The sequence below is a fragment of the Heterocephalus glaber genome, unplaced genomic scaffold (assembly GCF_053883595.1).
Source record: "Heterocephalus glaber isolate CG9 unplaced genomic scaffold, H.glaber_assembly_v1.0 deba00001594, whole genome shotgun sequence".
Lineage (NCBI taxonomy): Eukaryota > Metazoa > Chordata > Mammalia > Rodentia > Bathyergidae > Heterocephalus > Heterocephalus glaber.
In genome coordinates, this window is record NW_028258369.1 from 11,599,429 (window position 1) to 11,626,060 (window position 26,632).

A 26,632-nucleotide genomic window follows, 5' to 3' on the forward strand; every position below is an offset into this window, starting at 1 on the left:
TCCTGCAAGTGGCCATTGTTAAGTTTAACTAGTAAATCCTTTATATAATCATAAGTATGTATTATATTAAATCTGTTTCTCCAGTGAATCCTGACACAGTAGCCCTGGTGTTAAATGACTCACGACTGTGTGTATGTATGTGTACACCAATTCTATATTTGTGTGTCTATTGTGTATACACACTGATTCATGGAGTTAAGCACCCCAGAAATCAAAGAGGCTGGCAGAGGATCCAGGGAAAGGTAGAACAATCACAGGCCTACCTGTGGCTTCATGCCAACAAGGTGAGTCAGTAGATCAGCAACAGCACGTGCATGCTTTCTTCTTGCCTTCCAGTCTCTCAAGAATTTCCTTTGTGGCCCACCCATACCAAAAACATGCAAGAAAGGAAATTCTGAGAAAGGAAGTTCATCCTAGCCAAAGTGACCCATTACAAGGGTATCACATTCTCCAATGATTATATGCCTCTTCAGATCGCCCTTTTGTTCTTGAATTAGCTTTAGTGAACTCTTTTTCCTGAGGAAATAGTCCATTCGCCTAGTTTTAAAAATTATTGGCATTGGGCCGGGGATTTAGCTCAGTGGTTCCAGCGCCTGCCTCGCAAGTGCAAGGTCCCGAGTTCGATCCCCGGTACCAAAAAAAAAAATTATTGGCATTGAGAAAACTAAAACTAGACCCATATCTCTCACCATGCACTAAACTAAAATAAAAATGTATCAAAGATCTAAATATTAAAACAGAAACCCTAAATCTGCTGGAAGAGAGAATACATAGAACTCTTGAGGACATAGTGGTAGGTGAAGACTTCATGCACAAAACCCAGACTGCATGGGAAATAATACAAAGAGTCAACAACTGGGATCTTACTCTATTAAAAAGCTTTTGCACTGCAAAAGAAATCACCAACAAAGTGAAGAGACAACCCACAGAGTGGGAAAAAATTCTAGCCAGTAGTCCCTCAGACAAAGGACTAATATCTAGAACATATAAAGAATTCAAAAAAATCAGACTCCCCCCCAATTTAAAGACCCAATCCAAAACTGGGCATCTAAAATGAACAGACACTTCTCAGATGAAGAAGTACAAACAAAAAAATAAATATATGAAAAAATGCTCAACATCACTGGTCATTTGAGAAATGCAAATGAAAACAAAGCTGAGATTCCACCTCACTCTGGAAAGAATGGCTGCTATCATGAAATCAACCAATAACAAATGCTGGCGGGGCTGTGGGGAAAGAGGAACCCTGCTCCATTGTTGGTGGGAGTGTAGACTGGTGCACTCACTGTGGAAATCAGTGTGGAGATTCCCCCCCCAAAACAGAGGTCTTATTTGACCCAGCTATTCCCCTGCTGGGTATCTTCCCAAAAGAATTAAAAGCATCATACCACAGTGATATATGTGCACACATGTTTATAGCGGCAGAGTTTGTAATAGCTAAAGCTTGGAAACAGCCCAAATGCCCATTAACCAATGAATGGATAAAAAAGATGTGGTTTGTCTATGCAATGAAATATTACTCAGCCATAAAGGATAAACTCGAAACATTTATAGTTAAATGGATGCACCTTGAAGCTATACTCAAGTGAAATAAATTGAACACATGTATAAATATCACACTGTCTCTCAATGTAAGAAACTGAAAGTGTAAATAGGACCAAAATGTATAATAGACAATGTGAAATAAGAAAAAACAATTGTTCAAAAAGAAGGGGGAAATAGAGGGAAGGAGGGGGAAAGGAAGGAAGGAAAAAGAAAAAATGAGAAAAGAAGGAAAAAATGGAAATGGGGCTTTTGTAAATAAGGAAGGGAAGAGGAGTTGAAGGGAGGGGAGGGGGATGGGGAAAAAGAGGAATCAAAATACATCATGTAAAGATACAAATTCCCTATGATGAATGTGATCATTATGTATATCTAAATTGTACCAATAAAATTTAAATTAAAATAATAAAAATTATTGGCATCTTGTACTCCATATATACATGCGTTTTTAATGTTTTATATAGCAGTTTACATTTTAATTTAAAAAATTAAAAATAAAAGTTATTGGCATAAAGCTATTCACAGAATTCTTGTGAACTAGTTTATCAGCATTTTCTGGTATCTCTATAGTTATATTCCTTTTGTACTCACTCATTAATATGGTCATCTTTTATATTGGTTTTTAACTTAATAGCATTATGATCAAAGAATATAATATTTTTGTTACTGATTATTTGGTATTGGAGATTTGTGGTCAGTTTTTATAAATGTGTATTCTCTAAAATTGATTGCAGAGTTGTTTATGTGTATTTCTATGCACATACACACATCTATATACAAACAGTATACAAATACATATCTACACACCATCAGGTGGACTAATTAGGTTGTCCCGTCTTCTATACACTAATTTTTTATTTCCAAAATCAATTACTGACATTGTTGTATTAAAAAAATCTCCTTTTAGCAATTTAGTCTAGTAGTTATATCAATTTTTGCATTAAAAAATTTAAAGCTTTGTTACTAGATATATTTATAATTTTTATGTCTTCCTGGTGAATCATTCCTTTTTGTCTTTAGGAATGATCTTTTTGGAGCTGGAGATTAGCTTGGTGGTAGATGTATGGCTTGTGTCTAGATGTCCCCCAAAGCCTCAGGCAGTCATAGTTGGGGAAGGTGGCTGAATCTAGAGTGTGTGGGGCTGGAATTGATCCATGGTGCAACGCTAGGCTCAAGGGCACTAGGACTAAGGATGTGAGTGCTACCCACCCTAAGTAGTCTGGATAAGATAAAAGGGGCAGGGAGGCAGTGTTAAGGCCCCTTTGTTGCTTTGCTACCATCTGTCTGCCTTGAACTGTTTCTCCTCTGCCATGTGCCACCCTGCCTTGGAGCCAGCTGATTATGGACTGAAACCTCTACAAACTGTGAGCCAAATAAACCTTTCCCCCTTTAACTATGGGTGTCAGGATTTTGTCTCAGTGATGAGAGAAAGTAACTAAGACAGTAGGGCATACTCACCTAGGGTGCACACAGTCCTGGGGTTCAATCCCCAGGACTGCAAGGGCCAGGGGGTGGAGAAAATATAGCAAAGTACAGTAATGATCTTGTGTGTGTGCGCACACGCACATGTGTGTATGTGTGTGTGCATGTGCATGTTTTGCAGTACCAGAGACGAACAGAGGGAGTGCTGAGCTATACCGGTCCTGCCTTGGTTTTAATTTTGTTTTGAGACAGAGTCTCATTAAATCACTAAATTGCTCAGGCTGGGATTGAACTTGTGATCTTCCTGCCTCCGCCTCCCAAGTAGCTGGGATTAGAGGTGTGCACCACTGCACCTGGTGAGTAATGATCTTTTTGTTCCCTAATGACATATTTGCCTTAAAATCTATCCTGTCTGATGTTAATGTTGCTATGGTTTTCATTGTGCTCTTTTTTCTCCTCCCCTGGGGGTTTCTTTTAATTTTCTATAAGCTCAGTTATACACCTAAAAAAGATATTTGTTATAATTTGGCCATTATGTCTGGTGTGTGTAGCAGGTAGGCTTGCAGGTTTGTTTCTAGATCCTGAAATTCTAAAACTTTAAAAAAGTGAAACCTATACTCACCTTTAAACAAAAATATCTTACTATGTTTGATATTAAATCATAACAGAATAATTGTACGATATTTGTATAATCAAGGCCTCATCTTATCAGTGATGTTAAGTCATATTAATTAGAGGATTCGATCTGAATATATTGACTTTGATCTCTAATAGACATGAAAAAATTGGGGTTTTTCCCATAGTTTCCCATAAGAATCTGATACTACCCCCTTCCCTGAAGGCTGGTTTCCCCACTTGAGGACCACTGGTTTATGGAATCTCAAAGAAAGATTACATTTTAAAGAGGGAAGTAGTTTATTTTATTAACAGTTTGGTGTTCCTCTTCCTATCCCTGTCACTTCCAGATGTTACACGTCATAGTTTTCTTTGGTCCTCTGGTGCTTCCTTTCAGTATGTTTTCAATCTTCATTGGTCTCCCAGTTCGGTGGCATCCAAGAAACCAACACTAGGCTCAAACGCAGTTTCTAACTGGCAATGTACAAGTCCTAACACTGGAGGCAAATCCTATCAGCTGACGTTTAACTTTATCTTACCAAATCAGGTTGCTCAGGGTTTCAAACATCCAGTCTGTACATCTGCTTGTGGCATAAGTAGGGTATCTACTTTTATCTATTACTATGAATTTCAAGGGTCCTGGAAGAGATTGTGATTTGAGTTCAGCTGTTGATAAGGAGCCTGAGGGGAAGCTTTCATTAGTAGTGAGAATGCTTGGCATTTGATGTGTTCAACTTCTCATACGTATGCACTACATAGAAAGCCTTTAAAAATTCATTGAAGTCAATGCTCCCATCTTTGTTTAAGTCCATTGTGTTGGCAAGCTCATCAATTTGAGAATCATCAATTTGAACATTGTAGTGAGAACTGAAAAGTTTCCACGTGGTCCAAAATTCTTCCATGGAGATCTGGCCTAAAAGAATATAGGAGAAGGTAATAGAGCTTTCACTTCAAGATCCAACTAAAAGAGGGGTGGGAAAGTCATATGAATTGAATAATCCCAATGAGAAGCTCATTAACATGCCTACCCATCAAGGCAATGAAGGAAATGGAAGAGGAAAGTCATAAATGTATGAAACCACATGCCACTTCCAACTACAAAGTGATCCCAAGAATACTCTAAAGCCAGAATAAGTAAACAGTGCTAGAATGTGGACTGTGGAACTCAATGTGGTACAGAAATGATAAGAACTGAAATCTAAGAGTTAGGGGCATGGAAGGATGGCAAAGCAGAGTGAGATACCCTGGGAGTCAGTAAGAAGATTGCAAACAATGGTGTTGCCTTTTTTCATAGGCAATAATTTACTTTCGTAGGTCAATTGCTGATTTGTGTGTGTGTGTGTTCAAAGGTCTCTGCAGTAAGGGAGTATCTGATTTGGGTCTGTGTGATGCCTCATGGATGTTAGGCAAGCATTCTATCACTGAAGCTCCATCCCCAGTTTGAAAATAAGTAACTGCGTATCAAAGTTAAATAAAAGAATGAGTTTTCATAGCTCTCAGTCCCCCAAACTGAATCAGAACTGTACAAATGGTTTGTATTTCAGAGTAACTAAGATATTAAAATGAAAAGTGAATTATCTGTGCTGGTGATTTATAAAAGAAACTACCCGTTTGACCAGTGGCTACACAGACTTCTATAGAATCCTATGGTCTTGAATACAGAGTTTGTGGACAAACTAAAGTAACAATAATATTAAACATGCATTCATCTTTCTCTTAGAGTTTCACCAAGTTTGGATGAAAATGAAATGGATAAAAAGAGTTCTGATTTTGGAGAAACAGACTGGATTTGTTTTCTACTACTACTGAACCAATCAAAGTTCATTTACCTGAGCAATCAGAATCAATGATATTAAATACCATCTGCAGGTCAGATCGGTATCTGTACAGAGTTTCAATTAAAGTAGATTCAGCCTAAAATAAAGATTTTCTAAGTGTTAAAACATATAGAATTAAAGACACCTTAACTTTAGCAAATGTAGCAAAGAAAAAACATCATTACCAATTCAAAGTATTTGATTTAGATAGAAACTGGAGAAGGCAAACCTTCTATTGGCCCAATGATCTTTAATTAGATAAAAGAACTGCTTTTGTGGTCCTTACAGACCAAAATGAATAAGGCAGAAGTAAGTAACAATTGTCAACTTTTACAGCAAGCTTTGTGTGGATTAATTCATTCAGTCCTCTATAACCCTAATAGGAATAGAACTCTATATTACATCCATTTTACAGATTAGAAATCAGAAAGTTAACTTTTCTTAGTAACTTTCCCTACGGTCACATAGCTATTAAGTTGGATTTGAATCTTAGTTTCCTGAAGCCAAGGCCTATCATCTTAGTTACATGGCAAACTGCCTCTGAAGTGAGGTCAAAATCCTCCTTCCTATGGACATTTTAGATTCTAACTTGCATTTCTTATTTCCTATTCTCTGTTCTTGTCATCTTCCCTGCAATCACCCAAATTCTAACTTCAATCAGGCCAATGATATAACTACTTGCTGATGAACTGTTAACTAATAATGCTGGGTTCTGATAACTCTCCCTGGGATGTTCTCATTTTAATAAGAGATTTTATGTTTTTAAATTCTTAAGACATATTCTGGGTCATGTCAGCAAGCCGATATGTTGTCAGGAAAAACATTAAGTATTTTAAATGATGTGCTACATGAAAGAATGGATGTCATGTCTGTCTTCTGCTGGATGGCATTTAAAATAAGACTCTCACTAGCTAAAACTTGGAAACAGCCCAAATGCCCATCAACTGGAGACTGGATAAAGAAAATGTGGGTTTTTTATAAAATGGAGCACTACTCAGCCATAAAAAATGAGAAATTAGAGACATTTATAGCTAACTGGATGCACATTGAGGCGATACTCTTAAGTGAAATAAGTAGGACACACATGTATAAATACCGAATAGTTTCTCTGGGGTGAGAAACTGAAAGTGTAAATAAGGACTAAATGTATAATAGGTAATGTGAAATAGGAAGAAAAGGGGCAACGGGGAAGGAAGTGGGAGGGCTAGGGGAAAGGATAGAAGGGAATGGGATTAATATGAGAAAGTGGAAAAATAGGAACAAAATCTTTGTAAATAGGGAGGAATGGAGGGGTTGAAGGGAGGGCTGGGCAAGGGTAAAAAATAAGAACCAAGAGAGACTATGGAAAGGTGCAAATTTCCAATGATGAATGTCCTTATATTGTATACCTAAAATGTACCAATGATTAGAATGAATAATCGATAATGTAAAATAGGAAGAAAAGGTCCAAAGGGGTAGGGGTAGTGGGAGGGGCAGGGGAAAGGAAAGAAGGGAAAGGAAAAATGATGAGAAATGGAAAAAATGGAAATAAAGTCTTTGTAAATAGGGAAGGGTGGAGGGGGTGAAGGGAGGGCTAGGAATGGGGAAAAAATAAGAACCAAGATGCATTATGTAAAGGTACAAGTTCCCAATGAGAAATGTAATTGTGTTGTATACCTAAAATGTACCAATAAAAGTATTTAACAAAAAAATAAAAAAATAAAATAAAATAAGAATCTTGGGCCGGGGATTTAGCTTAGTGGTTCCGCCGCCTGTTCGATCCCCGGTACCAAAAATAAATAAATAAATAAAAATAAGAATCTCATATTTGACATGGATTCACTTGACAAAGCTTTTTCTTCTTTTTCCTTTTTGCCTAAGTTTAGATTACACAAATTTTCTGAACAGATCATAGCGTCTTTGGGAGATTCCCTTTTGGCCTTTCCTAAGATTGCCACTCCCCTCCATTACATGATTTTACTCCCAACTTTTCAAAGGACTAAGTTACTCAGAGGTTGTACAAAGGGTGTCACTTGCCTCTTCCACTGGTTTTTCAATGTGGATATCCTGGAAGCTGGACATGTAGTCAACGCATCCATCTTTGTCTATCTTTACCAGATACAAACTCAGAGTTCTCCATGGTAAATTCAGGCCCAGAATGCTCTCCATAGAAAAAGCCCATTGGGTCACTGAAAGTTTTCCTAACAACAACAATGACACACCCCATATAATTTGCTTATAATTTGGAAAAAAAAAAGACGCAAACTCCTTGGTAAAGCCAGTGGGCAGCCTGGGGTTTTGAGGCCTGAGGGCCTGCTATTCTCCTTCATAATCTATCCAACCAAGCCCCAGAGCCCAGAGGGAGAAATAACTAGACATAAACTTTCATATTCCACAGATCTTGTCCTTACTGTCATAGTCAAGAAATATCACTTTGGGTATTCAATTCTTTTCTTTTCTCTTATTAACAAAATAAGGTATGCTTATTAACAAATATCTTTATTTTTTCTCTCTATATATAAATATGTGCTTACATAAGTATGTAATAGTTCCTTTTTCTCAAAATCAAATATATTGTACTATAGTATATGTTTTATATACATGTATTACATGTGGCAAAACACACATATACACATACATAAAAATATTTACTTTAACATGTTTTTAAAATCATGGACATCCATCTATATTAAAGAACATAAATCTACATAATTGTTTAATGGTCATAGAACTACTCCATTATTTCCTTAAGATCGTTCATAACAGTGGAATTGCAAGATCAAGAGGTACAGTTTTTTTTTTTCAGTACTGAGGATTGAATTGAGCTACATCCTCAGACCTCCTTTTTAAAACAGGGTATTCCTGAGTCACTACATTGCCCAGGGTGGGCTTGAACATGTGATCCTCTTGCCTCAGTTTCACAGAGTGCTGGGATTACAGGTGTGCACTACCATACCGGACTACAGTATGCAGATTTTCCAGCCTTTTGGTATACATAGTCATCCTTTGGTTCCATAATCCCCATAGACACCAAAATCCACGGATACTCAAGTCTCTTATAAAAAGTGATGTAGCATTTGCATATAACCTTCACACAGCTTCCTGTATACTTTATCACTAAATTACTTATAATATCAAATACAATGTAAATAATTGCTATAGTGTATTGTTTAGGGAATAATGACAACAAAAAACACCTGTACACGTTCAGAAGAGACTCAATTTTTTTTCAAATATTTCAAATATTTGTTACAACATTTGGTCTTTATTGTGTGTGGAAAATGCAGTGGTATCCACCTTTCTAGTGAGTTTCATGGGCACCCCAATGGGTGGCTCCAGCCTGTCTAGGCCTGGCCCAACAGCTGGGCACATCAATGAAGTTCCACCCCATCCAGTGGACCACAGCCACTCCCTCACCAGTGAATTTCAAACTTGGTTAGAAGTAGGGGACTCTTCTCAGTTTGTACCTTCCTTGAGTACTCTCTCAGCCTTAGAGGTAGTGAGTTCCTCCTTATACTTGCTATTCCTGTATTTTTTAGGTTTCTTTTATCCCTTCTAGTAATCATCCTTTATTAGTTAATAATTCTTTATATTAAATTTCCTTGTTAAAATTACTGATGTGGTTTCTATATCCTAAATAGGCACTGAATAATATACTAGTATATGAAAATGCAATCAATTTATGTGTGTTGACTTTGTGTTTGATGACTTGCTAAACTCATTTATTAATTCTAGTAGCTTTTCTGTGGATTACTTTGGATTTTCTATATATTCAATCATGTTGTCTACACATAGTGACACTTTTTTTTTTTTTTGGTACCAGGGATCGAACTCGGGACCTTGTGCTTGCGAGGCAGGTGCCAGAACCACTGAGCTAAATCCCCAGCAACACATTTTAATTCTTATTTCTTTAATTTGCCTTATTGTGCTGGCTGGCATCCCTAGCACAGTGCTAAATGGATGTCTTGATGGTGGGCACATCTGTATGAGTTTCCTATTGCTTCTGCCGCAAATTACCATGGGCTTAGTGGCCTGCATAACACAAATATATTCTCTTCCAGTTCTCGAGATCAGAAGTCTAAAATCAGTCTCATTGGGCAAAAGTCAAGGTTCAGCATGGTTCGTTCCTTCTGGAGGCTCTGAGGGGAAGATCTGTTTCCTTGGCTTTTTCCAGCTCCTGGTTGCCTATATTCCTTGGCTTGGGGCCCCTTCTTCCATCTTCAATATCTGCATCTATAATCATACCATCTTCCTCTCTGACTGTCTCCTACGTTCCTCTTAAAAGGACCATTGTGATTACATCAGGCCCACTGGACAACACAGAAGACTCTGCCCTGACCAAGATCCTTAAATTAATCAAATTTGCAAGGTCCCCTTTGCCATATTAAGCAATGTCCACAGATTCAGGCTATTAGGATGTGGGCATATTGGGGGTAGGACATTATTCTGTCCATGATGGCATCTTTTCATTTCCAATCTTTCTCCATTAAGTATGTTGTCACAGGCTTTCAAAGTTAGAGACTTTATGAGATTAAGAAAGTTCACTTTTTCTTAGTCTTCTTCCTTCCTTCTTCTTTCCTTCCATTTTTTCCTTGTGTTAGACAAGGGTTCTACCACTAAGCCATAACCCCGTCCCAGTCCTTCTAAATGTTTTCTAAATCCATGAAACCAGGGTGAAATACATCAAATAATTGTTCTCTTGTTTTCAGAGAATTATATGACTTCTTCACTTCTTCAATTTTGTTAAAATGGCAAATTATACCACTTGATTTTGGAATGTTAAAACAATCTAGAATTCCTAGTATTCCTAGAAAAAGCCAAACCTGGTTGTGATATACTAATCTTTGGCTAATGTTTCATTTAGGATTGTTGGAATCTAAATTTATCAATGAAATTAGTCCTTAAGTTTCCCCTTTCATAATATTCTTGTTAGGTTTTGATATTAAGGTTATGCTGTTTTCCTAAAATAATGTGGAAAGTGTTCTACTTCTAGTCTCTGGAAGAGTTTGGATAAGACTTGTTTTGTTTCTGAAATGTACATTGTAAAGGTTAACAAAGCTATCTAAGAGCAGAGCTTTTCTCATGGAAAATTTTAAATTTTCATTTAAAAAAAAATTTTTTTTGAAACAGAGTATCGCTCTGTAATTCAGGCTGGCCTTGCACTCACTATGTAGCCCAAGCTGGCCTCGAACTCACAGCAATCCTCCTGCCTCGGCCTCTTGAGTGCTGGAATTACAGACATGCACCACCATGACGGGCAAATTTTCAGATGCAACTTCTTTCTTTCTTTTGTAAAATATTTTTTGAGGCAAGGGTTTCACTATGTAGTTCAGATTGGCCTTGAACTCATGATGATCCTCCTGAGCCTCAATCTCCTGAACAATTTTTTAAAATAGTTAAAGAATTGTTCAGATTTTCTATTTATTTTTGTGTCAGTTTAAGTCTGCACATATTTGAGTGTATAGATGTGTGTATTTTAGGAATGTGTCCGTTTGATTTAAAGTTTGAATAATTAGCATAAAAGTTTTCATAATCTTATGATCTTTCAATGTTCATAAGGTGTGTTGTAATATCTCCTTCAATTTTGGCATTGGTTATTTGTGCTTGTGCACATGTGCTGTCTTGCTTGCTCTCTTTCCCTTTCTTACCAGAATTTTGGCAACTTTACCAGTTTCTTCAAAAAACTATTTTTTTACTTTGTTGATCACAGTTTCATCTTTTAAAATGCATGCATTTAAGGTTTAGCAATGCCTCTCTAATTTGTATTCCCTAAGTTTTAAGCGTTGTGTTTTCATTAGCACTTCATTTCAGCACTCTAATCTCAGTAGTACATTTTTCATTTCTAATCCAAAAGAGGATTTTATGGCTAGATTATGTTATTGACTTGTAGCTCCAATCACTATGTCAAGGAATTAATTTATTATATAATGTTTCCAATTCTCCACAATCTGCTGAGATTTGCTTTATGTTCTACTTTACGGTCAATTTTTAGAAATGTTCCATTTCTGCTTGACAAGAATATATATTCTAAAATATTGGGTGCAGAGTTTTAAGAAAAGATTGCTAATATTTTATCTGTCTGTTTTTCAGTTCCTGAAAGAGAAGTATTAAAGTCTCCTACTATTCTGGGGGTAGTGGCACACACTTGCAATCCCAGCTGGCTCAAGATGGGGTTGGGATATGTGGGTGTTAACCATTAAGATGGCCTCAGTTACCTGAGAGGCAAAGGCAGGAGGATCACAAGTTCCAGGCCAGCCTGGACAACTTAGCAAAGCCCTGTATCAAAATAAAAATTGTTTTAAAGGGCTGGAGATGTAGCTCAGTGATATAGCTGCTTGCCTAGCAAGCATAAGGCCCTGGGTTCAACTCCCAATACTCCAAAAGAAAAAAAAAGTCCCACTATGATGGTGGGTACTTCTACTTCTATTCTACCAGGCTTTGTTTACAGATTTTTAGGGTATAAATAATAGGTGCTTACACATTTAAAATGGATTCAATTAGCAAATCAAATATTTTATAATTATAAAGTTTCCCTTTTTATCTCTAGTGATGTATATTTGCTTAAGAGTCTACTTTGTCTGATATTGATAGAGTGGTTCCAGCTACATTTTTGTCAGTGTTTTTATGGTATTTGTCTGAATTCAACTTTCAATGTTTCAGGTATATGATTCCGCCATGTCCTGGATCCTTCTGCAGCTGCTGTATCTCTCTAGCAATATGTTTCTTCTTTGCCTACTTCTAAGATTTTCTTTGCTATAGGTGCTCTATAGTTTCACCAAAGTGTATGTAAGTGTGGATTTAATTTTATTTATCCTGCTTGAGAATCACTGTTCCTCTTTACCTATCACTTTGAGTATTTCATCAGTTCTAGAAAAGTCTCAGGCATTAATTATGTCAAATATACTCCTTACATTCTTTCCTCCTGGTACCAAGATTACGCGTATGTTAAATCTCATTTTACTGTTTGCAACTCTTAATCTCTCTAATTCTTTTTGTTTCTTAATGTACTATCAGAATAGAATTCTAATATCTCAAGGTTGCTGTTAGTCTTCTAAGTTGAAAAAAGCTTACTGAAAAGAAGATATATGCCTACTTCTAGGTGAAAAATGGATTTTAAGGTTCTTTTCTTTCTTTTTTTGTGATACTGGTGATTGAACTGACTGAGCTACATCCCCACCCTGCTTTATATCTTTAAATTTTGAGACAGGGTCTTGCTAAATTATTAAGTTGCCCAGGCTGGGCTCGAATTTGCAATCCTCCTGCCTCAGCTTCCCAGAGTGCTGGGATTACAGGCAGGGGCCACCACACCCAGCTCAACAGTTTCCTTTCTCTCATTCCTTCCTAGCAAAAATGGACAATTGAAATCCTAATACAGCAAAGAAAATGATCTGTATGTAACCTGATATGTTAAAAAATAGTAAGCATCATATAATTTGATTACCTGATTTACTGTAGTCTCGAAGTTGGAAAGTATGAGTGAGGTCAGTTTTTCGTGAAATAATTTTCTCTTTTAATATCCTGATGGCACTACTTTCGATAACATTAACCCTATTTTAAGAAAACAATAGTTAGGTGAAAGATATATAAATCATCCTGTCTGTTTCATTTTAATGTGCTATATTACCACTTACCAGTTTCCACTCTAAGTGAATTGCCTACATTTACCCATAACATGTTATAGGATGGTGAATATACATATATGTTTGTGTGTGTGTGTGTGTGTGTGCATTTTGTGAAATTTAAAAAGGACTGTAGATAGTGTTTCTTTTTGGATATCTAAAATTCACAAACAATTATTTGAGAAAGAAAAAAAATTAAGGGACTTGCTATACCAAATATTGAAATTTACCATTATGTTACTGAAACAAAATAATAAGCATTGACAGAAGAGAAGACATATATATTACTAGAGCATAACAAAAATTTCATAAATATTTCCAACTATATATGGGCCTAATATATGACAACAGAAGTATTACAATTTGGTAAAAAAGGATAATTTTTAAAAATATTTCTAGTACAGTTAGCTAACTATCTGGGCTTAAACTTCTACTTCAAACCAGTTACAAAAATTAATTTGAAATAAAGGAGAAACAGAGGAACAAAATATTTATAAGATATATAATTGTCCCTTGGTATCTGTGGGGGGCCTTGCCCCCCCCCCCCCCCCCCCCCCCCCCCGCTAGAACTCTTGAGTGCCTATTACGGACATGCCCGGGCTTGTTGCAGATCTACCCGGCAACAAGGAAGTAGCCCCAGTGCCCTCCTCTTACTCCTCCCCTCTCGCTCTACGGTATATATGTTGTAGCAGCTTCCGCAATAAACGAGACTTGATCAGAAACCTGTCTTGTCTCCATCTCTCGTGTCCCCTGTCCCCTCTCATCCTCGCTCCCCCTCTAGGGTCTTCGTTGACTTACCCGCGGGCCGGGACAGGTATTCATGAGAGACTGGTTCTAGAATTCCCCTTGGATACAAAAATCCATAGATGTTCAAGTCCCTTATATAAAATGGCACAGTATCTACATATACCTATGCACACCCTCCTGTATACTTCAAATCATTTCTAGATTACTTATAATACTTAATGTAAATTCCATGTAAATCATTGTTATACTGTGTTATTTAGGAATGATAAGAAAAAAGTCTGCACATGTTCAGAACAGGTTTAATGTTTTTTAATGTTTTCAATGCAAAACTCACAGATTGAATGGCTAATGGCATATCAAAAAAGAAAAAGAATGGCAGATGTAAATCCAATCATATCAACAATAGCATAACATATGAATAGATTAATAAAATAAAATGTAAGAGATTGTGAGACTAGGTCAAAGCAAAACAAGATCCAATTATGCATTGTACGTAGGAGACACATTTTAGTTTCAAAGATACAAAGAGTTCAAAAAACCTGAATGAAAGAAAGAAAGAGAGAGAAAGAAGGAAGGAAGGAAGGAAGGAAAAAAAGAAAGAAAGAAAGAAAGAAAGAAAAGAGAGAGAGAGAGAACGAACCAGGCAAACAGCAACCATAAGAGAACTACAGTCACCACACTAATAGTAGACAAAATAGACTTTAGGACAAAAACTGTTACTAGAGATAAAGAAGGATATTTCATAGTGAAAAACAGTCAGTAAATGAAGAAAACAAAACAATTCTAAACATATAAACCTGACAACAGAGCCCAAAACTACATGAAGCAAAACCTGACATAATTGAAGAAAGAAATAGACAACTTAATAATGATAGCTGAAGACCAATACTCTACTTTCAATAATAGCTAGAACAGCCAGATGGAAAATCAACAAGGACACTGAACTTGAATAGCCTCTCTAAGCGGATGCCACCCAACAACAGCAGAATGTATATCCTTTTAAAGAACATGTAGAACATTTTCCACACTAGACCCTGTGCTAAGTAAGCAAACCTTAAGTCTTAACATTTAAAAGGATCAAAATCATACAAAGTATCTTTTCTGACCATAAAATAAATAAATTAGAAATTAATAATATAAACAAATTTAGGGAATTCATAAATATGAGGAAACTGAACAACATAATTCTAAAGAGCAAACAGGTCAAAGAATGAATGAAGAGAAAAACACAACAAACCAAAACATATGGGATGCAACTAAAGTAGTGCTTAGAGGAAAATTTATAGCTAAAATATCTATTATAGGTGTAAATAATTATAAATTTAGCTATAAACAGCTATATTAAAATCCCTATATGATAACTGTTAATATCTATAGATAATTATATTAGGTATTAATAGTTATTCCGGTAAATACTTCTATAAGTAAATATACTTGTATTTATGCCTATAAATACCTATACTAAAAAAAAGGAATAATCTCATTAAAATCAATAATGTAATCTTTGACATCAAAACCAGGGGGGAGTAAACCAAATGCAGTGCAAGAAGAAAGAAGGGAATAATAAAGAATAGAACAGAAAGAAATAAAATAGAAAAATAGGGGCGATCCAACATGGTTGGATGGAGGAGGAGTCACGTCTGAGAGACTCAGAGAAGATCAACTAAAAACACAGGTAACTGGAAGAAGGGGAGGGACATACATTCTGATGCAAAAAATCAATTTGAAAGAAGAGACTTGTAGATTGAACAAAACGTACACATAAGAGTTAAAAAGAAGAGAAGCGTCCTGCCAGGGCTGGTCTACAGGGCCTCCGCCCTTGCACACCACGAAAACAGCCATTTTGAGAAGTTCCCGAAAGCTGGCGGGATCCAAGGAGCGTGGCAGGGTCTAGTCTCACAGGATAGACTTGCAAGTATATGAGCCCCTTCATCCCATGGTCATTTTCGCAGGCACACACCAGGGCTGAGGGATCAGGAATGGGAGACGCCCCCCACCCCCCATCTCAGACTCCAGAGGATAAACAAGAGATTGCTGTTTGTGTTGGGAGTCTTCAGTATTGGACCCCGGGCATGCCCGAGTCAATGTCGGGAGCCTGCACTTTATCCCACACCATCCAGCACACAGAGCTAACACTTGGCAGGTTTGAGTCCATATCAGGCACCTTTGGGCTAGCTTGATTCTACACCCAGCTCTCACTGCTCTGCTCCAGTCCTGGACCTGCCAGAGACTGTCTGACCCGCAGCACCGGGCCTGGGCAGCCTGGGTCCCCTCATGGGAGCTCCAGTCCATGCAAGTCTCCGCCTGGAACACTTGGACTGTGAGCACCAGACACACTGGCCCCACTCTGGGCACAGCAGGGTCTCCTCCACCCTGCATTCTGCCAGCGTCCCAGGCACAGTCCCTGCCTGGCACAATAGGCCAGTCCTCTGCCTCAGCAGTAAGGGTTAAGGGTCTGCCTGTTTATCCCGGTGCTCCAGACACCTGTGAGACACTACCCAGTGCTCTGTGCCCTCACAGAGACTGGTGGAATCTCCCTACATCAGTCTGGGGAGCACCTGCACCTCCTCTGGGGATGCCGAGGGGACATAAGCCTCTACCTGGTGTCTAGAGCTGGTCCCATAGACACTAGAATATACATCAGGTACCCAGCATTGGCCCCTGACAGTACCAGGAGCCTCAGAATGGAGGAGCCTCCAATGCTCCACACCTTTCCTGGGCAGCTGTGACAGACCGTTGCCACAAACAGGGGTTTCCAGACAAGGGGACCCAGTGAGCTGAGAAACCTCCACACAGACCAGCAGACTATAGAGGGGCAAAGAGGAATGTGACTTGTAAAATTAAAGCCTGCAGGCTCTGAAAGAAAACACTCTTCTGGAAATATATAGGAATTTTATTTCTTTTGCTTTTTTCCCCCTCTTCTCCCTTAATTTAACCCAATATTTTTCTTTTCTCCTCTATTGGTATTTTTTATCTTTATTATTATCATTATTATTATTACTTTTTTACTATTGATGGGGCTTAGAATTGTACCACCCATTTTCTTATTCCCCCTTTTATAAACATAACTTTTATTTGTTTGAATAGGTCCTCCCTTTTTTCTCTGTCTCTCTTGTTTTCTGGCTATCTCTCTTTCAACCTGTTTTTTCAGTATTTCTCCTCTCTTTCTCTAGTTTAATCTCCATTCCCTTTTATTTGTCCTTATCCTAGTTGGTTTTTTCTGTTACTGTTATCTAATACTACTAATTTTCCTTTACTCCTTAATAAGACCTTTACATCAATCTTACCACCTTCTATCTTTCATTGTTTAATTTTTCATAACCTATTTCTTTTTTCTTCATGCTCCCATAGCCACACTATTTACCCTTGTGAATCTGTAGTTAGTTAACTATATCTTACTATGCTGAATACTGTTCTATGTTGAAAGGAGGTAAACCTGCTCTATTGAATAGATACGTTTGATATATAAATACCTGGTTTGTCTTAGAGTTTGTTCTATACCTATAGATCTTGTTCCTATGATCAAAGTTGGTACAGTGTAAGTTATTAGAATTTGTCGTTACTCAGTGTGTGCTTGATACTCTTGTAATTGTTCATTGTAATACTTTAGCCAAGGGGACATAGTAATTGTGACCAGTTGGTGTTCCGTGCATGCCAATATCCAGCTTGTCTGGGATTCATACCAAAGAACTGGGTACTAGACCAACAGGCTGCAACCTTTCCTCTCTGACAAATGAAGGTGGCAGGATCCTGGGACAGACCCAATGCCAATGGCTAGCAAAGCATAGAGGACATCTCTGAAAAGTTGTTGCTGTTATACCTAGAAGTAATTCTCTCTGCACAACATAGGGACGGAGACCAAATGACTTAAAGTAAATAACAGGGGCCCGGGATTTAGCTCAGTGGTTCTGGTGCCTGCCTCGCAAGCACATGTTCCTGAGTTCAATCCCTGGTACCGAAAAAAAAAAAAGTAAATAACAGAAGGGGTAAATACTATCACTGGACACCTGAAGCTGAAAAGACTTCATAGCAATATGTTACTAAAAGTCGTCATATATCCACAAGCCCTCCTCATTCTACTAGACCTCCACCCACAGTAACCCCAAGAGGAAGGGGTCACAAAAGGAGAGGAAAACAAATACCAGGTAGAAGAATTCTTTGAAAAGTTTATAGACGGGATGAAGAAACTAGAGAAGTTCAAAGAGGAAATGAACCAAAAGTTCACAGCAATTTCACTCAATATGCCCACAGTGAATTTAGGGAGAATAAGTAAAAAACTGGACAAGCTAGCAAAACAGCTCAAAACTTGAATGACAGATTCAACAAGGATATAAAGTCCTCAAAAAGATGCCAGACAAAAATACCTGAAATTAAAAAAAAAACTGTATAGAATACATAAATTGCAGAAATGACCAGTATGAAGACACAGTGTCTGAAATTGAGGACAAAATAGTGAATTACAGTGAAGTATTTGAAGCTACAAAGAAAATAAGAGAACAAGAGATTATCCAGCAGCTGCTAGATGACAGTAAGAAGACCAATCTAAGGCTGAGTTAGAGAAAAACTAGAAGATAACACAAATAGATTTACAGAAATCATATAAGAAAATCTCCCATATATAAGAAAAGAGTTTAAAATATAAGTGATGGGGCCGGGGATTTAGCTCAGTGGTTCCGCCGCCTGCCTCACAAGTGCAAGGTCCCAAGTTCGATCCCCGGTACCAAAAAAAAAAAAAAAAAAAAAAAAAAATATATATATATATATATATATATATATATATATATGTGTGATGCTTACAGAACACCAAACAAATACGATGAAAAAAGAAGCTCACTAAGCATAGCCTTATTAAATTACCAGATATCCAGCAAAAAAGCAGAATTTTAAAAGCAGTCAGAAAAAACCAAAAAATCATATATAAAGGTAAACCAATTAGAATCACAGCAGACTTCTTAACACAAACCCTAAAGGCCAGAAGAGCTTGGAGTGAGGTATTTCAAGCCCTAAGAGCAAGTAACTCCCAACCTAGATTAATTTATCCAGCAAAGATGTCCTTCAGAATAGATGAAGAAACAATAATATCCTCATTGTAACATTGTTACAATGCAAGATCCTATTACAATGCAAGATCCTGAAATGAATCTGGATGTCCATCATTTGAAGAGGGGTTAGTCACTCTATAGCAGTTATGATACATATATTCTACAGAATATTATGCATTTACTAAAAAGAATGAATTAGGTCTATAATGCACTAACTTGATGTTCATGGTATAATCTTTAAGGGGAAAAAGTCAGTTGCAGAATAGAGGGTGTGAGTCATTCTACCTTTGTAAAGAAATGAGTATATGCTGTTTACTGTCTGTCTCTTCACACTGGGATATACATTTGATGGGGAGGTTGCCTATTTTGTTTAGTGCTATGCTTAAATCTTTGCCTAGAACAGTATCTGACACATCGTAGGTGCTCATGTCATTTTATTCAATGAATTCATAATTGCCTATTTTTGTAGGAGCAAGAAGGTGAAAGGGGCCATTCTTGGCTGTTACTTGTAGTTACTTCTGGGGAAAAGGACTATTGGAAGGGGAGGGTAGATAATTAATATTTTCTTCATACTTTTTTTACTTATTAACAATAAACATAAGGTTTTATAATGTAAAAACTCTTTAAAAATTGTTACAGAGGAAAAAGGAAGATAAGCTATAAATGTCATCATATGGAGAGACATTCAACATTTTAGTCACATACACATACACGAAAAGAGAAGAGACAAAACCAGATGGAGTTGTTTGCAGGACAGAGAAGGCTGTGGCTTAGGGGACTGAGTAGGTGTTATTTCCTTCTCTACATTCCACTACATTCATAGGTACTGACTTTTGCATCCATGTAAAAAGATGTATGAATTGAAAATTATTCTTTTTAGTACCAAATATGAGTATATTCACCACTTGGTATCTGTAACTATTTGCGTTTTATTTATACGCATGAAAAACTCTCAAGTGGCTGCCTTCGCTCACGTGGCTGCTCTCTGTTACTTGGGACTGCTTCTACTCAGCCACCAATACCAGTGCTTGGAATTCTCAGAATACACACACCTTTGGTGAAGAGGCTTCAAGCATGTTGAATTAGTTACTTGGTACTGGAAAAATTCTAGGGCTGTGCCATAACCCAATCTGATGTAAGCTCCTCGATTGCTGCCATCTTCATAATAATTAGAAGCAGAAAATACAGTAATAACCTGATTAAAGAAAAAGATTGTCAGGTTCATGAAGTTAGTTTTCAAAAGGTCATACAATAAGGTCATAAATGGCTCAATTCTTAAAAAAGCAAAAATCAAACAAAGTTCTTATTCCCTGCAAATTATCCAAGTCTTACTATTTCTTAAGATTCCATTGGAGGAAGACAAAAGTTTCTACTCAGTGTCTCCAGCACTACAGACTCCTAGCCACCTATGCAATATCCCCAATGCATGGCCCTGGACTCCTATATACAATTTTATTGTCAGATCTTGGAGTCCTCTGTAATATTTGCCTTTTCAAATTTTACTTTTCCAAGGAATGAATTCTCTATTTTCTTACCTTGTAATATTTGAGCATTCAAAATAAAACTTTTCTGATATCTCAGTCTTTTTATTTGAGCTGAGTGATTTAGAGGGTTCAGGGGTCCTGAAAATCAGTACTTTAAGGGAAGATAAATATGGGCTGGAACAAAAGTCCATGACCACAGACTTGGGAAGGACTGAGCTTTGGGGCCATAGTTGAATATGGAAAGACAATTCTTGTTGGTGACAAGGAACCTGGCTTAGGCTCAGTTCTGTCCTAATGAACAAGTCACTTCAGACAAGCCACTGCTATTTTCTATTTTCTTATTACAAAGAAATCCTAACTACTATTTGCCTTATTCATCTTGCAATGTTATATAAACCTAAAACAAAGTTAAGAAAAACAATCAACATAGAAATGCCACAAAATTTGCTATTCATTGTTATGTACTGTTGTTGACTACAGAAAAAGAGACCTCCTAGGACAACTGGGGACAGGAACCACTTCCCGAGTCTCCACCTCTTCTAGCTTTGTCAACATCACTGAAAGAGCACAACACACACCCTTTTAGTGGTGGTAGTTAAACTGACTGCAGCAGGCAGCTTGCTGGAGATTGCTTATTCAACCAAATGAAGGAAAGAGAGGTTTTGTTTGCTTGTTTGATTTTGTTTTCTGCCCTGCACAAGGAGTGTGCAAAAAGTAGAAGAGAGCAAACTGGAGTCACTGCTGCCTTTTATATACTTTGTGAGGAAAAGCACATCCACAATCCCACTGTATAGGTGAGTTGCCTTACAACTAGTAAAGGATGTAGCTCCATGTGTCAGAATTTCTGTTTCTGGGATTAGTGAAGAGCAGGGAAATAAACCAAATATCTCTAAGGGTGTGGGACAGTGTGGCCCCTTCAGACAACCTATGTGGATCCTCCAGTCTCTGGCTTCTGTTTGATGCTAGGGAAGACATCTTCCCATAGGCTTCAAGTCAGACATACTTTGTGAAGAGGCCATGTTTGGGGGAAGGATGTCTGGGAGAATGTCACCAACAATGCTAGCTTACCTTCCCATCATGGCAGATTTCATACCCTTCAGGCCTACATTCATGAGATCTGATGATCCTCTTCAAGTGGTATTTATTAAGAATATTGGTAGTAATGTCTGGTCCAAAATAGCAGCCCCCTCCTCGGCCTGTGTTTGGGAAACAGCCTTTTGTGCCTCTGGGGTCACTCCACAGAATGTCAATAATCTAGAAACAACAAACCAGATTAGGCTGCTATTTACAAGGGAGAATACATCTCTTTAGAGTCCTGCTTATCTGCCTGAAATATTAATCTAAGGTATCCCAAAGGCTATTTTTTATTCTTCCCTCAAAATTGTTTCATTCTCATCCCTCCATGCATCCTTTCCAGAATATTTTAATGCTCACTTCCAGCCCTATCCCTTTCTGCACAATGACCAAGTTAGCAATAACTGTAACCAAGGTAGTAATACTTAGTAACTTGAAAGAATCAGCCCTTGCCTTTAAAAATCATAACTGTCTCACAACTTTTGAGTGTATGAAGTTCTCTGTCATGTTCAGAGGAGAAAGCAGGTCCTCATAAGGAACACAGAGTAGGTGTCCTAGTATGTTCAAAAAGATTAGGTAGATGTCCCCGCTGTGGAGTGGACCCAGGTTTTCGTCCTGTTGAGCGCACAGCCTGAGGAAGCTCTTACTCTTCCCCATTACAAACAGAGAAAACAGTTCATGTGAAGACATCTCTGCCTCTTCTTCATCTTTTGCCCCCAAAATAAGGACTTTCTCAGCTTCAGTAACATGTTTCCCCAGGGATTGCATTCTATCAGCTGTTCTCCTAAATCCATACTATTAGTATAAATATTTCCTTCTGAGGCTGGAAGAGGCAAATGCAGGTCACATAACAGCCAGGACTGAAGACCTAAATTTCTAAGAATATTTTTCATAGAAAATTGGAAGCTCCTTCTTAATGGCTCTGATCTATATATGTTCCTTTATATAAACTTCTCCTACGACCTCAAAGAGCAGCACTAAAAGCTATCTTTGTCATTAAAAATAGTGAGAACCTTGAGAACCCCTCGGAGTCTCACTCTTGAAATCTTTCAAATCAGGCAATTGGGCCAGTTGACTTATAAAGTACCTCAAAGTCCTAATAGCCCATGATTCTAAAAGTTGTTATTTTATTTTTATTTTATTACTTTTATTACTTGTGCTGAGGATGGACTCCAGGGCCTCATGCATGCTAGGCAAGTGCTCTACCACTGATCAACAGCCCAGCCCCTCTACCTCCACATGTTTCTTTTGAGGGCATGAAAAAGGATGCATTTGAAGTTGTGTAGTTATTCTAGTGGGTTCAAGTCAGGTCTTGAGAACCCTAAATGTTGCTTCACTAGACCTGACTATATACCCGTTTACATGTCTGATATTGAAGGGGAGCTAAAGGTGAGTTGAAGAGAACAGAACTAGCAAGAGAACCACCCTGGAATGATCAGCACCTGGTCAGAACTAGAGAAGCCCTGCACGAGGAACAGCATAATAGCAGGTGCAGAGCTCAGGAGTTTTCTCCCTCCCCTCTGAATTTCAACAATGGCACAACCGTATCCTACAAGTAAACAAATTGCAACCCCTTTACTTTTCTGGTGTTTATGACAAAAATAACACTTGCGTTTTGTATTTGGGGGATTTGATTTGACCTGTGGTGTAATGAAGAAGGAAACATGGATCAAAAAGAGTTGTGTTTTATTAGGAGGGGATTAAGTTTTCGATTTCTACATTGGATATAAATCATTTATAGCCAAAATTACCCCTGGAAAACCTCTTAAATTACCTTAAGGTAAACTATACATGGTTTTATATATGCAACCCTGTACAATAATATGGATATGTAAATGTTTTAAATATGTGATAATGGACATTATATAATAAAGAATATACATGAAAATAAAATCTCACAGCATTTTCCTTTTTTCTCCCTCTTTGCCATATGTAATAGTTAAATTTACTTAAATTAAATGTACATATAATGGAATTCTGTTGAACTAGAATAAGCACTGGCCAAGGAGTTACCTCAAGTAATTATCTAAATCATCGTAGGCAAATCACTTTATCTATTAGGGCTTATTGTTACTGAAGAAATGAGGGAGATACTGTATATCTAACTCTCATTTTACTTTGATTCAAAGTCATAAGGGATAATGTTTTTTAAGAAGTGAGCATCTTCATAATCCATTCTGTGAGTTCTGCATTTCTTTCTTTTGTCTGGAAATGATTCACTTGTCTAGGTTTACCAAGGTTGTGGCTGTAACATAGATTTAATTCTGGAACTCACGAAAAATTCTATAAAGGACTCTTTGTTGGCAAAATTAATTCTTCCATAGAAACTATCTCTTTTGCTCAACAACAACCTATGCTCTGAAATGCAAGAGGTTTTGGGTGGTAACTGCATGGAAGATTAAGTATTTGTGACATTCCTTTCTAAAAATTTTCAAACCAATATGTGTTAACAGTTTTACTGAGCTGCAGCTTTTATATGACCATATTGAGCTCCTCAATATTCTATTCCCAGCACCACAATAAAATTTTTTTTAAATCTCCTTAGTCTAAAATAAATCTAGACTACAACAAGAGTCCACCTCACACAACTAGGAGGACTACAGTCAAAAGAAGAGACAGAGCAAGGAGTAAAGCTCAGGGGTAGAGCACAGTGCCTAGCACATGGGAGGCCCTAGGTTCAATGGTTCAATCCCCAACCCTCCCCAAAGGACACACAATAACAACCTCTGAAAGAAAATAGGTAAGTTGGAACTCATATATTGTTGGTGGGAATTTAAAATGGTATGGCCACTTGGGAAAACAGTTTGAAATTCTCTCAAATGTTTAACTTTGGAGTTACCTTATCATCCAGAAATTCTACTCCTAAGTATATACCCAAAAGAAATGAAAAGGTATGTGCACACAAAAACTTGTACATAAATGTTCACAGTGGTATTTTCATAATAGCAAAATATGGGAACAAAACAACCCAAATGTCCTTCAACTAATGAATGAATAAACATAATATGGTCTATCCATACAGTGGAATACTATTCAGCAAGAAAAAGAAATAAAGCCAGACATTTTGTATGTGTCCATTTCAGTAACGTGTTTAGAATAGGCAAATCTATAAAAATAGAAAGTATGTAAGCAGTTGCCTACGGCTGGTTTGGAGCAGGGGTGATGAGGATGGGGAATGACTGCTACTAGGTACAGGATTACTTTTTTTGATGGCAAAAACATTCCAAAATTAGATTCTGGTGATACCTGTAAATAAACCAAAAACTACTGAACTGTAGGCTTTAAATAGATGAGTTATACAGGACATGAATTATATCTCAATAAAGGTGTAAAAAATATAGTAATGAATTCAGAGGGAACAATATGGTCTGCTTAAAAAGGTAAGTCACTTTTTATCTATATATTGTAAAGGACAACATCATCTATGCTGGTGTCCTCATTGCTACTCTGCTGAACACTTTGATTACCTACCTGCTCCCATTCTTTCTTTGATAACTGTTCAGAAGAAACATCTTTTGGTGTGATTATCCCAGACATGATGATTTCACCTACTTTCATTTTCTCTGGCTCAGTGGAGTTTCGTGACGCTGGAGGTAGCAGCACAGATTTCATCTACAAAACAAATCCGTGTTTCAGACAAACTCACTGCTTATCGTACTGCATGCAGACATTTCAGTACCAGCCAGAGTTCTGTCGATATTGTTGTGCATCACCCCAGTCCATCTCACCCACCTCCTATGTCTCATCAACCCATCCATGTCTGTAAAGTAGGCCTGTTAAATTGTTTGCACATCTTCTCAACTAGAGGTACTACCCTACAGGGAGAGAACTGCATTCGCGTTTCTAAGGGATCCCAGATGCACACATGTAGGTGCTAGGCATGTTCTAAGGTATTACTGCAGGAAATGGAAGATGTTAAGTGGAGGGAAAGCTAGTTTTCTTTGAGCTTTTGTCTAAACCTGGGGCTTGGAGTTCACAAACATCTCTTAAAAGGATAGCTGCTTTCATTTTGTTGTGTTTTCTAGGAAAAATGAGGGAAAAGTATATCTGTGTTTAGGAAAATTCTTAAAGGGGACATAGGTTGAAAACTTTGGAAGCCCTTCAACCTAAATGCAGTATAGTTCTCAACCTGAGCAATCAACAACTGATTGTGTTCTCTAATCCTAGTAGCAGAGCTTCTGTGTTTCTTTGGAAAATAAAATGCCTTTCTGACAGCATGTCAACTATTACAATCCCCCTGCATTCTCCCACACAGCCCGAGCCTGTAATTTTATACTTATTTCTTTATAGCACTACCCCTTCACACAAAACAATGTTAAACTATACTTCTATATGGTGGCTATAGTTCAATGATGGGCAATACTCTGTGGCAGGCACTTAGTTTCTTCCATAAACTACAGTGTGTATGAAATCTTGCCTTTATTTTTCAAAAATAAAATGAAATCTTATTCTGAAGTCTTGTCTCATTCAGCTGGTAGAAATTGAATCTCAGTTGTTATTAACTAGTTCATAGCCTACCTTCCCTGTTTTCCTTCAGTAAATGTCCTCAGGTTTTATGCAGAATAGAATATTCTAGGAGAACCCTCTGGACCTAGATCCACACAGTTCTTTTCTGATAAGCTCATTGGGCAAGGCTACATGGTCCCGTAAACATGCATTGCTATGTAGTTTTGAAGAGCATTTAGGATGGGGATACTTCACCCCAGCTCCCGCACCACACCACCACTTTCTCTTGGGGGGTCCAACTGGCTAATCCTTTCCCATACCCTCTGCTAGGGAGTTTGAAGAATACTAAACCAGAATCTTAGTCTTGTAGAATCTTCCTTTTCTACCCCTCTGACCTGCTCACTTTACAAAATGCCTTTAATGAACCCAGAAGGGAGGTTGCCATCAGGTTTCCCAAATACTACCACTACCCTATTAAAAAAACATACCATGCTCACAGGTGTAAGCCAGGAAGTATGGTCACTCTGACAGCTGGAAGGTCTTATGGGATGGGAAAGTGGGGGTTAATAAATTTGACTTAAAAGTCTACTTTTGTATCTCAGCTGAAAGTTCCAGAAAGTCAAACCTAATACTTTCATTACAATTCAATTATATTTATTTAATATAAATATGTACTGCCAGCTCAACTTCAATCTAGGTGCGGTAGAAGACACAAACAATATACAAGTCAAATTTCTGTCTTTAAAACCGTTCTTATGAACAGGTGGAACAGTGATCCCTGATGAGGGGTGAAATTTGGGGTATCCTGGGAAAATTACTGGCCCAAAAACTTCTTCCATGATCTG

The 26,632-nt window shown here is 37.6% G+C and overlaps 1 protein-coding gene across 8 annotated transcripts in view; it reads right to left on the reverse strand.

Annotated features, from left to right (window-relative positions):
- Nucleotides 1-3,855: 3,855 nt before the first annotated feature.
- Nucleotides 3,856-26,632, reverse strand: part of Ppef1 (protein phosphatase with EF-hand domain 1) — a 146,023-nt gene continuing 123,246 nt past the window's right edge. For all 8 annotated transcript variants that reach the window (XM_087193672.1, XM_021245366.2, XM_087193675.1 and 5 more), the window contains 7 exons: nucleotides 24,813-24,953; nucleotides 21,336-21,521; nucleotides 19,836-19,978; nucleotides 12,817-12,923; nucleotides 7,413-7,576; nucleotides 5,409-5,493; nucleotides 3,856-4,492 (listed from right to left, as the gene is read on the reverse strand). In XM_087193672.1, the coding sequence (XP_087049798.1) occupies nucleotides 4,278-4,492; nucleotides 5,409-5,493; nucleotides 7,413-7,576; nucleotides 12,817-12,923; nucleotides 19,836-19,978; nucleotides 21,336-21,521; nucleotides 24,813-24,953 (1,041 nt within the window). In that variant the 3' untranslated portion in view covers nucleotides 3,856-4,277. The remainder of the gene's footprint in view (nucleotides 4,493-5,408; nucleotides 5,494-7,412; nucleotides 7,577-12,816; nucleotides 12,924-19,835; nucleotides 19,979-21,335; nucleotides 21,522-24,812; nucleotides 24,954-26,632) is intronic.